The 16,139-nt window shown below is 37.4% G+C and overlaps 1 protein-coding gene across 1 annotated transcript in view; it reads left to right on the top strand.

Annotated features, from left to right (window-relative positions):
* LOC125651602 (furin-like protease kpc-1) overlaps positions 1-16,139 on the top strand; it is a 51,766-nt gene that overhangs the window by 17,922 nt on the left and 17,705 nt on the right. The window contains exons 6-8 of the mRNA XM_056166539.1: positions 4,587-4,675; positions 9,435-9,607; positions 14,760-14,973. Coding sequence (XP_056022514.1) covers positions 4,587-4,675; positions 9,435-9,607; positions 14,760-14,973 — 476 coding nt within the window. The remainder of the gene's footprint in view (positions 1-4,586; positions 4,676-9,434; positions 9,608-14,759; positions 14,974-16,139) is intronic.

Here is a 16,139-nt window from a genome sequence, read left to right as displayed (position 1 = left end):
GTCATGGGACTTCATGTAAGTGGTCCCATGTCTCTATCTATATTAATGTAAAAGTTATAGGCTTAGGTAATGATATTGGAGACTTTCAGGGGGAACCATTATGCTTAAGGGTGTTCGGTTCCCTTTGGTTAACTTCTCTCTGCAAAAGAGTTTTATTGTGAATTTATTAGCGAAGGTTTCGTGTCTCTATGACTTTCGGATTAGTACGAGTGGAGATAACAAGTTTTTGAACGCGAGTCGCCGTAAATCGGTGAAGAGTAAGATTTCAGCGAATCGAATTGGAAAGCGCAAGTCCTTCGCATCGTCGACATCTCCGCACGGCTCGTCTCAGGGACTAATCGTAAGCCGGAGACGTTACGAAAAGTGCCATTTTTTCGCAATTCTGGATGACCTTCACCTAGTTTCCAAGGTCACCAAACCCATTCCAGTTGGTTCCGTCCTTCTACGCTTAATACTTTAGGAGTTGTAAATTTGTACGTAAATATCGCAAATTTTCAGGGGCATTAACTCCCTTTAAGGATCAACGAACTGTCAACAGGAGGAGTCGGTCTATTCATCTTAATCTGCGACAATCCCATGCCCCACCCATTTACGGTTACTGAGAGGAATCGATAACGATAACGATGGTTTTTTGTGTGAAGTTCTATAAGTTGGTTGTGGGTCAAAACTCAATTACGCAGGGTCAAGTTTGAGCACGTTTCAAAATGTCGAATATCATGGACTATATTTATTTATTTATTTGGCGGAAGAAACAATAATAAACAGAACAATATCAATAGGACTTTCCACAGAAAGGTGGAAAGCCCTAATTAACTCCTCGGTATGTATATTCTACAACGGCAAACGATTTGTATTCCCTCGCTATTCAATAACGGAACCGTTCGTGTGTGTATGTGGACATTAGAGAGATTTTTTGCTCGGGCGAATGATAATTCACATATAGTGGGGGAGAACCTTTTTGATTTTGGGGTCAAAGGCCAATGCCACTACAGAACTGCATAGAAAAAGGGAGGGATCTTTATCGTGCCACACCTGACACGGGGCCTCGGTTTTGTGGTCTTATCCGAAGGACCACCCCCAATCAATCGCCTCTTACGACAAGCAAGGAATATTTAAGAATACTCATTGGAAATAAGCTTTTTGGTTTGTATTTATGTGTGTATAGTTGTATGTATGTAAAACTCATACGGTACCAATTTATATACGGAATCAATATTTATTTTTGTTCGAAGAAAAGAGCTTTTATTTTGAAAGTTTTGTGCTTGCTCCCAAAATTGATTTAGCAAGAATTTGTCGAAATGCTGAATTCTTTTGAAACACTTTTTGGAATCCATGGTGTTACCCCAGCACGTTTAGTACACAATGGTGCATTGCTACAAATGGTAGAGCGTTCGCTTCGTAACCGGGAGATAGTGAGTTCGAGTCCCGCTAAGACTTTATAATAAGTAGTGATTGCTCCTTCGCCAAACGCTCGACATTTAGAAGTTAAGACTCACAGCCAGTCACGGGCCGTTCGGTTATGATATTAAAAACAGAGGTCGCGGCAGGCGTTAACACGATAAAATCGATAATAGAACCTTTACTGCTACATCTCTGAGCCTAAATTTATGGTACATGACCTACAGCTGGTGACGTCTCTTGAAATATCACAGGACCAGATAGTATAGAACTCTTCACAGGGTACCTTACTTTAGCGTCTAAAAAATAAATAAAAATGTTTTAATAATATTTTGTTTTCTTATCTATTTGTATATAACTTTTTCACATAACTGCCAAATTTCATCCCGAAATTCCGTATACTTCCAAAGACGTGCAGAAATTAATTTAACAAGAGAACCGTCAACGGTACATAATGTGCCCGTGGAGAGCTAATATAGGGCGTTTTTCTTACATGATGATTGGTTGAACTTGGCTTCAGGTAGTATTAGTAATCATCAGGGTGTGACATATTTTCGTTGTATCGTAAAAACAGATAAACCATGTACTCTCTATGTAATATTTCCACTTGGCACAAGGCGTATGTGTAGCCCTAACCCCAACGGTTTTGTCTGTATCATACTATGACCTAGACCTTTGACCTCGATAAACAGTAGGCATCCTCCACTTAGCATAAGGTGTACGTGTACCAAGTTTGACGGCCCTAGCTTCGGTCTGTATCTTGCCTACAAAGTTTTCCTACGAAGTGATAATACGACCTTTATCTTTGACCTCTGACCTTAAAAAATAGGCATTGCTCTCATCATGGTGATCAAATACTTCAAGTTATAAAACCCTGTCTGCGTCGTACCGCACGCTTGCACAATATAGGCGTCATCCTATGACTGTTTTAAGATGAATTTCTTACCTCAGTTCGTAATTGAAAGTCGCAAATAGTGCCGATCGACTAAAATTGTAAAACCGTCTGCACTTTCACTTATCACAGCCATTTTGACCGGTGCAACTAGCTACCCAAATTAACATCATGTAAATATTATAAATCGTAATATGTTAATGTGGTTTGGATTGATTGATTGATGTTTTCCGCCACACTCAACAATTTTTCAGTTATCTGGTGGCGCCCAGTTTTTATTGGTGAAGGAGAGAACCCAGATACAATGTACCTGGGAAGAGACCACCGACCTTCCGAAAGTAAACTGGGAAACTTTCTCACTTACCGGCGCGAGCAAGATTCGAACCCGCGCCGACAGAGGTGAGAGGCCGTGTGATTTTAAGCGCGATGCTCTAACCACTCGGCCACAGAGGCCCCTAATGTTGTTTGGAGAAAAATATATATAATAAGACACTTGAATCTTTATAAAGAATTGTTATAAGCATAATTTATGTACTATAATGAATTAATATTCATAAAATTTAGTATTTGAGTTTCTAAATCGTTATGGGTCCTCCTTTAATTCTTTTTTGGGTAATTAGTTGCACTGGTCAAAATGGCGGTGATACATTGTAAGTAAAAGTACAGATGGTTTTTACAATTTTCAGTCTCTGGAGCTATTACGGACTTCATTTTATGAATTGGGGTAAGAAATTCAACTTAGAAATGATATCTAATGTTGCACATTCTATGCAATAGCTTGCTGCAATACTCAAACATTCTAATTAGTCGTATAGTGCCAGGACCCAGCATAAATTCGACCAAAAAATAATCGAATTCATTTCTGCATATCTTGGGAAATGTAAGGAATTTCTTGATGTAGTAATGTAGATTGATTATGTGTGAACATATTAGAATACAGAGTATTTAAATAATTTTATATCATTTAGTTTATTGTTTTTACATGGGCGAACTTGGATACCCTATATTTAGAGTTCTATACCTTTACTCTTTAAAGAGACACTACAGCTAATTCTTTCCGCAATTTAATAACGTGTTTTTAAAACACGTCTTGATAAAAATCATATCGATACTGACAATTTTGAACAATTTGGACGCATCGATTTGCTATCAACTGCGCTTTGAAGATCATCCGGAATTCAAAGGTTTCTTCATGCTGACTCGGACTTTTGAATGCTTATTTACATCACGTGATTTTGCATGACAGCAAAAGTGTTGTGTAGAAAAAATATTTACCCCTTACGGGGTCCACACTCGCCTTTCAAGTATGAACTTATGACCAGCTTTTTACGATTAAGTAATTATTAATCATTATTTTAACAGAAACCCTTGCATGTTCCCATTGACCAATGTTTTTCAACTAACGTGTCGTGTTCAGATAAAAATAGCACAGTTTACTTTTAGAACAGTGTCTTCGCGGCTAGTCAATGACAGATTTAGAGGGAGCCAAAACCCCCTCCCTTTTTTCGCCACAAATTGTGAGTTAAGCTCCAGATTTGGCACCCAGAATGGCTGAATACTTTGGCTAATATTTGACTTTCACATCCTCCTTTCGGAAATCCTAAATCCGCCACTGAGTACTGCGTGCGTCTTTCCTAGCTCTTTGTTTTCCAACGGTCATACTGATCCCAAAGTAAATTTTAGTTCATGCATGAGTTTAATCTCATTCTATTTTTACCTCTTTTCTCGGAGAATCTGTAACATTTTGGATCTATCCACTACACTTTCTCTCACCGGACAACATGCTGCAATGTTTACTGTCTATGCGCATGCGTCTGAAGACTGGAAGGAGGATACTTGATATGTTTTGTATAGGCCATCAAAAAATATTCATTTTTACGCTAAAATGAAAATTTTTAACTTTAGATAAGTGTTATTTTCGCAAAGTTCATTTTAACTATGCAACAAAAATTTAGAAAGTGCTGGGGAAATGGTCATTTCATGATTTTCTGTTTGTTTTGTTTTTGTTTTGTTTTTTGTGCAAAATGAACAGTAGTGTTTCTTTGATGGTAAATTCGAACACAAGCGATACAATCGTCTGTGCTCAATATGACTGAACAATTACTCCCGAGACGTAAAAACAATTACTCCCGAGACGTAAACACAATTACTCCCGAGACGTAAACACAATTACTCCCGAGACGTAAAAACAAATAATTAATCAATGTATTACAAACATTGTCAATTTCAATCGTTCAAAACTCATGTCCATATTCCTTTTAAGTTCTATACAATGTGCACCTGGTGAACTTTTTAGGCATGGAACGCGTTGTGCTGGGGAGGTTTCGGCAAAATCTAACAATAACAAGTGTGTGGTGGGGGCTGCCTACAACTCCAGGATAGGAGGTAACTATGTGACTGATATATATATACAATTTTATTCTTTGGGTAAACGTTTCATGCCAATATATGAAAAATGTTTATTGCAGATCTGAGTTTTGTATCTCTAGATTTTCAGAAATGATTCTATTTTTTCTTCAGACGATTGCGATATCAAATCTCCCGAATACTGAAAGTTGAATTTACTTCAATATACTTTGATGCAATACGCTCTCTGTCAATTTTTTCGGTTGATATCCCGATTAACCGAAGAAAAAGTAATTCATTATCATTATTTTCCCGACTGAGAGATAATATACTAGTATTTAGATGAAGAGTTATGAATTTTATCGTTTGGTGTGGATTTACAAATTTCATAACAGCTTTTCGAACAACAGTATGATGTCGTAGTGCTTTTTTTCAGTTGGGTCAACTGAAAAAAAGCACTACGACATCATACTGTATCAACAAACAATTTATACCAATCCGAATCGCTGTTCTATCGTCAATTGGTATAGTCCAAGTTATTTCCCTCTTTAAGAATCTCATACTCGCCTACTGTACAGACAGTTGTTACTTCAATCTAAATGCATTCAGGAAATATTCATATATTGTGTTCAGTCTTCCAAAAGTTATTTTGTTAAACATCATTCTGACTACTCTGAAGTTGTTCCTGAAGAGATGATGGAGTTCCTCACTGCCAATATCTATGTAGTCTTTGGAGATCAAGTCAACCAACAACAGTCTGTGTGAATCCCTTGGGCACCTGATTTAAGAGTCTGTGTGAATCATATGGGCACCTGATTTTGTGTTCCTGTGGGTCAATTTATTCAAAACCCTCTACATGAAAAGAAAAAATAGTTTGCTGTTGCCTTCAACTTGACATTTAGATCTAGATATACCGACGATATTTTATTCATTAACAAAATTTACTTGGCTCGATATATTCCAGTGAATACGAAATAAAAGACACTACATAGTCTTCCACGGTTTGGCCTGAAACCAGTTTTTGTTAAAGGATGAGGTGAAACAGCAATTAGAGTTGGCCCCCTTTCCGTAGTCGATAAAATTGATTTTTCTGTACAAAAGTAAAGATTTTATACATAGAGACCACAGATGATGGTTTCTAAATAGTTTTAATAGTTACCTTTGTCTTTTGTCACGAGGAATGTCGAAATATCAATTGTTTTGTAAACCCTATAACAAGCAGTTTTCGTCATAGTCCTCCTTTATGAATAATGATAAACAAAGTGGGCGGGTCTTATCACAAAGGGCAACATTCACTTTAGGAATATGAATAGATCTCGTGCTTTCTCCGTATACAAATCACGTAACATTATTTAACTGTGTTAAAATCTTGATATTTTTTTTTAATTAAATGGAAGCTATGCATGATTTTCACTGAATACATATATATGCTGCATATGTGATCGGTATATTTAATGCATACTATTTATTCGTGGTGATGATATTGCTAATACATGTGCCTAAACAAATTATCAAAAGCACATTCGGTCATAGATACCGCCGCTTAAAACAAAAATGAAATCAGAAATCAGTACTAATCTTATTGTCATTCAAATAGTTATTTTGAACTAAATATGGAAATTATAATATAACTGTTAACTGCCAACATACGTTTCATTCAAACCCTATATTATATTGTGAATAAATATATGCCACAAGTGCTCACAAAAAATAATTCAAAAAATAAAGACATATCCTCTCCTTTTCTCAGGCTTTCGATCGAATTTACCTTGAAGCAAAATATGCTATAAATATCTGGGCTCGTATAAATATTTATGAAAATAGCGTGGTTATCTGTTTTTATATTCAAAAAGCACGTATGTGAAAGTACATGTACAACCTAGTACACGCGTCAGTCTTTATTATTATATTACAGGTAGAATAATAAGCCTAAAGATCTACCTGTAATGTGTAAAATTTTAATAAAGAAAGTAAAATCGTACTAGTACATTCCACTTTGCATATAATGTAAACAAAGAAAATATATAACCATTTGTTCAGAAAATTAGATTCAGAAACATCAACTTATTTCTGATAACGATATCTACATAGGAAAATACTCACTGCTTAATATCTTGAAAACCCTTCGATTGACAGACATCAAACTTGATACACTGGTACATCTTTAGGAGTAGATGACCCCTATTGATTTTGTGGTCACATGGTCAAGGGTCAAACTGGACATAGGAATATACTGTCCATTCACTATATTGAAAACCCTTTGCTTGACAGACATTAACCTTGGTAGACTAGTACATCATAAGGAGTAGGTGACCCTTATAAAATTCTGGTTCATATATCAAAGGTCAAGGGTTAAACTGGATATAGTAATATATTGTTTCCTATATTTTAAGAATCATTTGCTTGTTTAGCACCAAACTCGGTACACTGGTACAGCATAAGGAGTAGATGGCCCCTATTGATTTTTAAATCACATGGTCAAACAACTCTGGACATTGGAGGATATTGTCTGCTCAATATCTTGAATTGGTTTGACACTACTATCAATTAAAGGATGCATGTGTACATGTATAACCCTTTTCAATTTCGCACCGGGGGATACATGTTTTAAACATTTCTTGTTAAACATAGATGTTTTAAAACAGCAAAATTAACAACTCAACTTTATGACAAACGGGATTACGACAGATTCTCCATCGTCAACTTGCCATATCTATGTAGCAATATTATAGTATCACCTGCATATACTGTATACGTCTCTCAACTGATTCGATACACAATAACTTGTTCTACTTATAATCAGTTCTTAGATCGAGGCAGGTCGCTTACAAACAAACAAAAAAGTGGATGTTACAGGGGTTTCAACAGTCTCATGTAAAGTCGGCATTTCGCAAATTTTATGGTCGTTATAATGATGAAAAGGTGAAAATAACGAACAGTGATCAATCTCATTAACTCCTATAAGGAATACAACATTAAGTTGGACAAACATGGACCCCTGGATATAACAGAGATGGGATAAGTTGTCTAGGAGGAGTAAGCATCCCCTGTTGATCGGGCACACCCGCCGTGAGCTCTATATCTTGATCAGGTAAACGGAATAATTCGTAGTCAAAGCAGTGTGTGAAGAACGGCCTCACAATCGGTATGAAACACACCAGAAAGCATTTACCTAATGTGGCGTCGGTGGCCTAGTGGTTAGGCTGTCAGACTCTCGACCGAAAGGTCGTGGATTCGAGTCCTGGCTGCGACAGGGCCGACCTTGTGTCATTGGGAAAGGCACTTTACAGGAATTTCCTCACTCCACCCAAGTGTAAAATGGGTACTTGGCTATAGACAGTGAAAGATATTGTTAGAATGTTAGTGCTCTAGCACCTGTAACAGCAGCTTGCATTGTATGTTTCCCAGGAAGTTGAGAAAGTTCTGGATTGATATAAGGTCTGTCGGAGTAATAATGTATTATAAAGCACTTTGAGCAGCATACACTGGAAAAGCGCTATATAAAAACCAATCATTATTATTATTATTATGACAGGTTGCATTGCAAACTAGATCGTTATAACGATCATAAATCTATTTACCAATACAATCTGCCATTAGGTCAAACGCTGCCTGATATGTTCCATACCAATTGTTAGAACGTTCTTTACACACTTATTTCGACTACAGATTACTCCGTTTATCGGCTTTTGATATGAAACAGCTATGGAGGACTCCATAGTGTCTTTTACTTTGAGTTCACTAGGGTATATCGAATCGACGTATATCTGAAGATAGACGTTTACGGCAAACTAGCAACTAATATCTATGACATGAATTAAACTTCTCCATCAACTTTCCCTATTTATTTAGCAATATCACCATACCAAATAATGCCTGTGTCACATTACTAGCGGGTACCGGGCGAGGTATAGGTATCGGTGGGGGACCTGTCAAGATCTAACACCGTAGGGACACATTTCCAAGTCTGCCGGGTGATTAGCTCTCCTCATATACCGCCCGCACCTCGGGCGGGACAAGGAAGGCAGCCGAATGTTTACCGGGCGGGGAGCGTATGGAATGATGGTGTTGGTGGCCGCCCGATATCCGTAAGGTTATCGGTAGGTAACCGGGAGGGGTACGTCCGATACCCATACGGACATCGTACGGACTAGGTACCCCCGTGCGGTCACCGCTCGGACACCTGAGGGGTATCGGATGATGCCCGGACGATGTCCGTTCTGAGAACATCCGGGTATCGTTCGGTGACCTTTGCCTTTTCATGCGTGTTAAGTGCAATTAAGGCAATTGCAAACTGGTGTATATATACCTATCGTCATCGTCATCATCTCCAACATCATCATCGACGCTGTTGCCATCAACATCGACATGACCAATCCTCCGAGGCATCTGAGACTGCCGTTCCTACGTCTACAACTCGCTGAAGCACGTGAGCGTTATCTTACGATGGGGTTGACATCGCCAGGATTTAACTCCGCGCTAAAAGCTGCCGGTGGGGTATACGGGCCCTGAATGTCGTGTTCTCACCGCATGGTCCCCAGCCGGACACTTTTCAGATTTTGGCATTCTCAGGCCGCTCAGAACCCGCTACCTAGTCGGATACCTAATCGCAGTGTAATGTGACACAGGTATTAGCTAGATGATATCACATTCTGTGGTCGTCATAATGATAAAAAGGTGAACATAATGGACAGTGTTGATATCAAATTTCTGCATGTACCGATGCATACCGGTACACTTGATTGTATTTTATCAGTACATTAATGACTGTTGTATTAGCTGTATGGTCTGTACACAGGTGTACGGATGTTGGACGGTGATGTATCAGATGCAGTAGAGGCCGCCTCGCTAAGCTTCAACAGGACACACATTGACATTTACTCCTCATCCTGGGGGCCGGGTGATGACGGTCGAGTTGTGGATGGTCCAGGTCCCTTGGCCAAAAAAGCCTTCATCACAGGCATAGAACAGGTTAATGTTTTTCAAGGTCAAACGTGGAAGAAGTGTTTCAGAACAAAACAAAACGTCGCCTCGTACGGTAAGCAAGGGGGTACTGATGGCCTACTCTAACCCGGATCCCCACAAAACCAAAACCATTGAAGAATTAGAACATATTAATAACACTCAATGTGGAAAACTTTAAATTTTATAATACATTATTTAACTATGAAGACAAAAAACTATAAATATAACCATATTTGTGTCTTCCAATTTACGGGAACATGTGCTCTTATCTTACAAAACTACGAATAAGTGCAATCAGTTATATATAGAAACAGGTATATATTATTATAATAACCCTGTCATTCCTAGAGAAAACAGATTTTGCTACCATTATTAAAGATGAAAAACATTTTTTTCCTCTATGCAAACATATAAGATTGATTGAATATTGTTTAACGTCTCACTCGAGAATTTTTCACTCATATGGAAATGTCACCACTGCCAGTGAAGGGCTGCAAAATTCAGGCCTATGATCGATGCGTACGGTCTTTGAGCAAGGAGGGATCTTTATCGTGCCCCACCTACTATGACACGGGGCTTTGGTTTTTGCTGCCTTCATCCGAAAGACCGCCCCATTTAGTCTCCTCTTACGACAAGCAAGGGGGTACTGAGGATCTATTTTAATCCGGATTCCCACAGGACCAAACATATAAAAAAAAGTATTTAAAAATATCACACGAGGATAAATATTTCATGATTATCCTCTATCTTGTTTACTGAATCCTCTCAATATTGTGTCTACAAAAGAAATTTGTTTATATATCAGAGACTATATACCTTAGAAACTGATTGTTAGAATTTGATTGTTACAATTATAATACCATGTAACAAAATATACTTAAGGTATACTCAACTTTATGACAAACGTACGACGACGTATTCGTGCCAATTTAACCTAGCAGAAAAATAAAAATAAATCTTTTCTACGATTTAAAAAAAAACGTTTGTACGATTTAAAAATCGTAGAAACGATTTACAAAGTCCTGACATTTACACTATTTTAGCAAGCAATTAACAAATTACCCTCGGGCTCTTGTTTGATTTTCCAGCTTTCAGCCATATGACGTGGTGCGAAAAACGTCAATACACTCATGCATTGCTATACCAAATGGTTTCAATTTGTTATTTCCATCAATATGCCAAATATAATTTGGACCTTTGCTGCTGTACACTCTTCTCTTTAATCTGTCCCTTTTCGGTATTATATGCATGGACGCCTTCTGAGTCTTGTATCAATGACGAATTTAAGGGGGCGCAGCCGACGCGCGCGCCCCCTAAAATTTTCAAAGTAAATCGTGGTCTCGTGTTTAGAAAAATGTAAACGATCAAAGAAGCGATAATTTCTTCAACTCTCGAGTAAATAAACGACAAATCTTTTTATTTATTAAATTAATTTTATTGGGAGAACTTACATTTTTTCCGACACCCCGAATTTGCGTCATTTTATTAATTTCACCCTATTAAAAATGATATAAAATAGTTAAAGTGACTACAGAGGAGACATATTTCAAGCCCTATAAAATCCAGGAGCTTTCGGGGGCCTCAAGACGGCCCCCAGACCCCATGCCTCATAAACATGCGTCCCCTAACCGCAATACCTGGATCCGCTAAGCCGTCTGTTATCCTCGTGGGAAACCCTGTAACCAGCCAAAGAAGCTTTCCAATAAATCCATCCGTACCTATGAAGTTGGCCACAATACTCTAAACTTTCCTCAATGAAAATGGCAACATCGCATAAATTACAATTGGAATTCCCATGGGCACGAATTCTGCTCCTTTGTTAGCTGAACTGTTTCTATATTCATATGAAGCAGAATTTATTCAAAAACGTCAACGTGAGAAGAAAAACTCTCTTGCTGTGGCCTTCAATTCGACATTTAGATATATTGACGACATTTTGTCTATTAACAATAATAACTTTCATTCATATGTCGATTCGATATATCCCTGTGAGCTCGAAATAAAAGACACCACAGAGTCGTCCACTTTTACTTCATACTTAGATATTTTATTGAAAATAGACATTAACGGCAAACTGACAACTCAACTGTATGACAAACGGGATGATTTCAGCTTCTCCATCGTCAACTTCCCATATTTATGTAGCAATATTCCATTATCACCTGCATATGGTGTTATAATGTGGTGCTTGTGAGCTAAAGCAACAACTCTTTCGGAATAGGACAGTCCCTTCTCAAAATATCATTTAACTACATGTAGTTCCTCTCGATTTTCCATTATCATCAGAGTCAAATCGACAAAATTAAGATGTATATGAATGGCTAAATCGTACAAACAATTTAAAAAGTCGTTTACAAGATTTTTAAATCGTACAAACGACTTTTTAAATTGTTTATACGATATAGACAAGAGGCCCACATACCTTATCGGTCACCTGAGTACTAGTTAAAAGTTTCACTATAGTCTCAAAGACTATGGAATCTAGAAACGATTTCCTGTTCTGAATATCTAAGCTAAATTCTAATATTCCACAACAGTATAAAACAAGATGTATTCTTTTAAAAACCTCAGTGCCCTAAAAGGTGCATATACTGATGAAAGGTTGGGCATCACTGAAGAGACATTATTTGTCGAAATGCGCATCTGGTGCATCAAAATTGGTACCGTTTAAGTTTTACATTATGACCCCTGGGTCGAGGCCTCTGCTGGTGGACTGTTAGTCCCCGAGGGTCTCTACAGCCCAGTAGCTAAGTACTTCGTTACTAGCTTGAAAATATGGATGTAAATTCAATTGCTGTTATAAAATTTAGAAATTCATTTCAAAATTAAGGATTATATCCCTCACGCATGGCTCTTATCCTTAGACGAATTTGACTCCACTTTTTTGGCACACTGTTTTCCCCTATAATAGCTCTAAAGCTTCATTGTCATTTCGGATTTCAAACATTTCGGTTGAGCATCACTGAAGAGACATTATTTGTCGAAATGCGCATCTGGTGCATCAAAATTGGTACCGTTTAAGTTTTAAATAATATAATATAATCAACATTAAACGATATGACTAATTTGAACCCATACTAGAGTCAAAACCCTGGGGTTACAAAAGTAACCATTTTTGTACATCCTTTTCTGCTATTCTTAAACATGCCTTTATATTTTATACTGTATCACCAAACTTAAAGAAGTTCTTCAAATCATTTAGACAATAATCATTATAATAATTTTGGCACCACCCTGAAACCAAACCCTTACCCCCTGGAATGATGAAATTGATAATTTCGGTAAAGGACTACCCTTATAGATATCCATTTAGTTTTGATTTAGTATCAATATCACTAAAGAAGATGTTAAATGTATATAAGTGTTTTACACATAAACACTATATACCAACTTGAGCCCCACCCTGAGGTCAGAATCCCTACCCAGCGGATCATGAAAGTTGCAATTTTGGTCACCCTTCCTGCTCTTCATCACTATGCATTTAGTTTTTCTTACACATATGTGGTTGTAGAGAAGATTTTTGAAAATTATTCAATTTTGTGGGAGTTTTTGCTCCGCCCCTAAGATGTCCCAAAGATGCTTCATACCAAATTTGAAAGGAATTGAACTGGTACTTATCAAGAAGTTAAAAATATTCTCTTTAACGCACGATGACGGACGACAACCAATTGCAATTTGTCACATGAGACCTAAAAAATCGTAGTTCTAAACAAATTCTTAATTCGTTTGTACGATTTTCTAAATCGTTTGTACGATTTACTAAATCGTTTGTACGATTTGAAAAAGTCGTTTGCACAAATTAGAAAATCGTTTGTATGATTGTAAAAAGTCGTTTGTATGATTTAAAAAATTGTTTGTACAATTTCGTAAAACGCATAAACGATTTTAAAATACGTACAAACGACTTTTTAAATCGTACAAACGATTTTCTAAATCGTACAAACGACTTTTAAAAATCGTTTCTACGATTTGATAAATCGTACAACCGATTTATTTTGATTTTTTTCTGCTAGGTTAAATTTGCACGAATACGCCATCGCACAAACGAGATGATTTCAGCTATTCCATCGTCAACTTCCCATATCTATGTAGCAAGATTCCATTATCACCTGTATATGGTGTTTATATCTCTCAACCGATTCGATACCCAAGAGCTTGTTCTGCGTATGATCAATTTTTAAATCGAGGCAAGCTACTGACAAACAAGGTGATGTTACAGGGGTTTCAAGAGTCTCGTTTAAAGTCAGCATTTCACAAATTCTATGGTTGGTATAATAGATTGCCAATACAACCTATCTTTGGGTACAACCTATCGTTGAGTCAAATGCTAACTGATGTGTTTCATAGCGATGGTTAGGCCGTTCTTGGCACACTGATTTTGACTATGGATTACTTCGTTAGCTGATCAAGATAAAGGGTTTACAGTGGGTGTGATCGGTAGAAAGGGGATGCTTACTTCTCCTACGCACCTGATCTCACGTCTGGTATATCCAGGGGTCTGTGTTTCCCCAACTCTATTTTGTATTGCTTATAGGAGTTATGAAATTGATCACTGTTCGTTATGTTCCCCTTTCATATAGCAATTTTCATTGAATAAAAATTTTGCTGACAAAATTACTTAATGCTCCTATATGTTTTGGAACTTTCTTTATAAGTACATGGTCACTTGTTTTGATGTTAAGTTTTTCCATTGTGTATGCCGATGTTTTAAAACTAAATACTAGCGTGTGTATTTTCAAATCTCTATATGTCTCTTACTTGGGTGGATATTGTATTGGCAACTGTGATCAAACAAAGCGTCCGAAAAATTTCCTTAATTGACACTTGCTGTATACTTGGATTCTGTGTGGTTCCTGTTAAATCCACTCCAAAATCTAATGATTGACCCCACCTCTGGTATGTTCAGGGGTCCGTGTTTGCCCTACTATTTATTTTGAATTATTTATGAGATAGATCACTGCCTCGTTATCTTCATTTTTCATCATGCAAATGTTTAGGATTGTGTCCATAAACCTACTAGTATAGTGTTTAATTGTCAAACGTAACATTGATCGTCTTTATCAACAAAAACTTCGCTACGCTAATGGGATCGATGGACGTAACCATCAACATATTATTAGAAAATGTTTCTGATATGTTTTTTGTCATTTTTCTGCAGGGACGAGGCGGTAAAGGCAACATTTTTGTGTGGGCCTCGGGTAATGGAGGTAGTGCCTTCGACAGCTGTAACTGTGATGGATACACCAACAGTATCTACACTCTCTCCATCAGCAGCACGTCAGAACACGGACGTAAACCCTGGTATCTGGAGGAGTGTTCCTCAACCCTCGCTACTACCTACAGCAGCGGAGCCTATGATGAAAAAAAAAATCGTAAGTGTACATTCTAGATCTCTTTTCAAAATATTCAGGATATGTTTTATATCATTTTCAAAGTGGTGCTTTTTTTAAGCACCAGTGAGATTTTGTATTTCCGGATAACTGTCACCTATGAGCTGACTTTCAAAACAAATTTACCTGTCTACGATCTCCTGATGAAATACCAGATAGGGAACCAGTCTACCCTGATGTTTGATGGATATATATATATATATATATATATATATATATATATATATATAAAGCACAGAAATAGCAAGTGAGGAAATATATTTAATATCAAGCACAGAAAATTTCACTTTATTTGGATAACCACTTCGGCCCCTACCCGAGATTGAACTCACGACCTGCGGAACCAAATCTCCTAGCAGCGTGTAATCAACGCGCTAGACCGCTCGACCATCTAGGCTTAGCACTATTAATTCGATTATTTAGGTCACCTGCGTTTATTCAGGTGACCTATTGCAATTGTCGTGCGTTAACAATTGAACATTTTTAACTTCTTCTTGATAACTACCTTTCCAATTCTTTTCAAATTTGGTATGAAGCATTTTTTGGGACAAAGGGACATAAATTGTAAATTGCAGGACTTCAGCACCCCTGGGTCCCTAGGGGCGGGACAAAAACTGCTCAAATTTTCAAAAATCGTCTCAAGAACCGCACACGTTTAAGAAAAAACTAAATGCATAGTGATGTAGAGCAGGAAAGCCTCTACAAAAATTGTAAATTTCATAATCCCCGGGGTCGGGGTTCTTAGCCTAGGGCGGGGTCAAACTTGGTATATAGTGTTTATATATATAACACTTAAATAACAAAATCTTTAGTGCTATTGATACTAAATTGAAACTAAATGGATGTTTAGAAAGAGCGGGTAGTCCTTTACCAAAATTGTAAATTTAATGATCTCAGTGGTAGGGGTGTTGGTATCAGGGTGTGGCCAAAATGGTTAGTTACATGTATTAAATGTGTGAGCAATAGACATTTTTAACTTCTTGATAACTATCATTTGGTATGAAGCATATTTGGAACAAGGGGGGCATAAATTGTAAATTTCAGGATTCATGCACCCCTGGTGTCTTAGGGGCGGGGCAAAAACTGCCCAAAATTGACTAATTTTCAAAAACCTTCTTCTCGAGAACCGCACATGTTTAAGAAAAACT

This window comes from Ostrea edulis, chromosome 5 (genome assembly GCF_947568905.1).
Source record: "Ostrea edulis chromosome 5, xbOstEdul1.1, whole genome shotgun sequence".
Classification (NCBI taxonomy): Eukaryota; Metazoa; Mollusca; class Bivalvia; order Ostreida; family Ostreidae; genus Ostrea; species Ostrea edulis.
The sequence above is the reverse complement of the archived record's forward strand: the minus strand, read 5'-3'. Positions and strand labels throughout refer to the sequence as shown.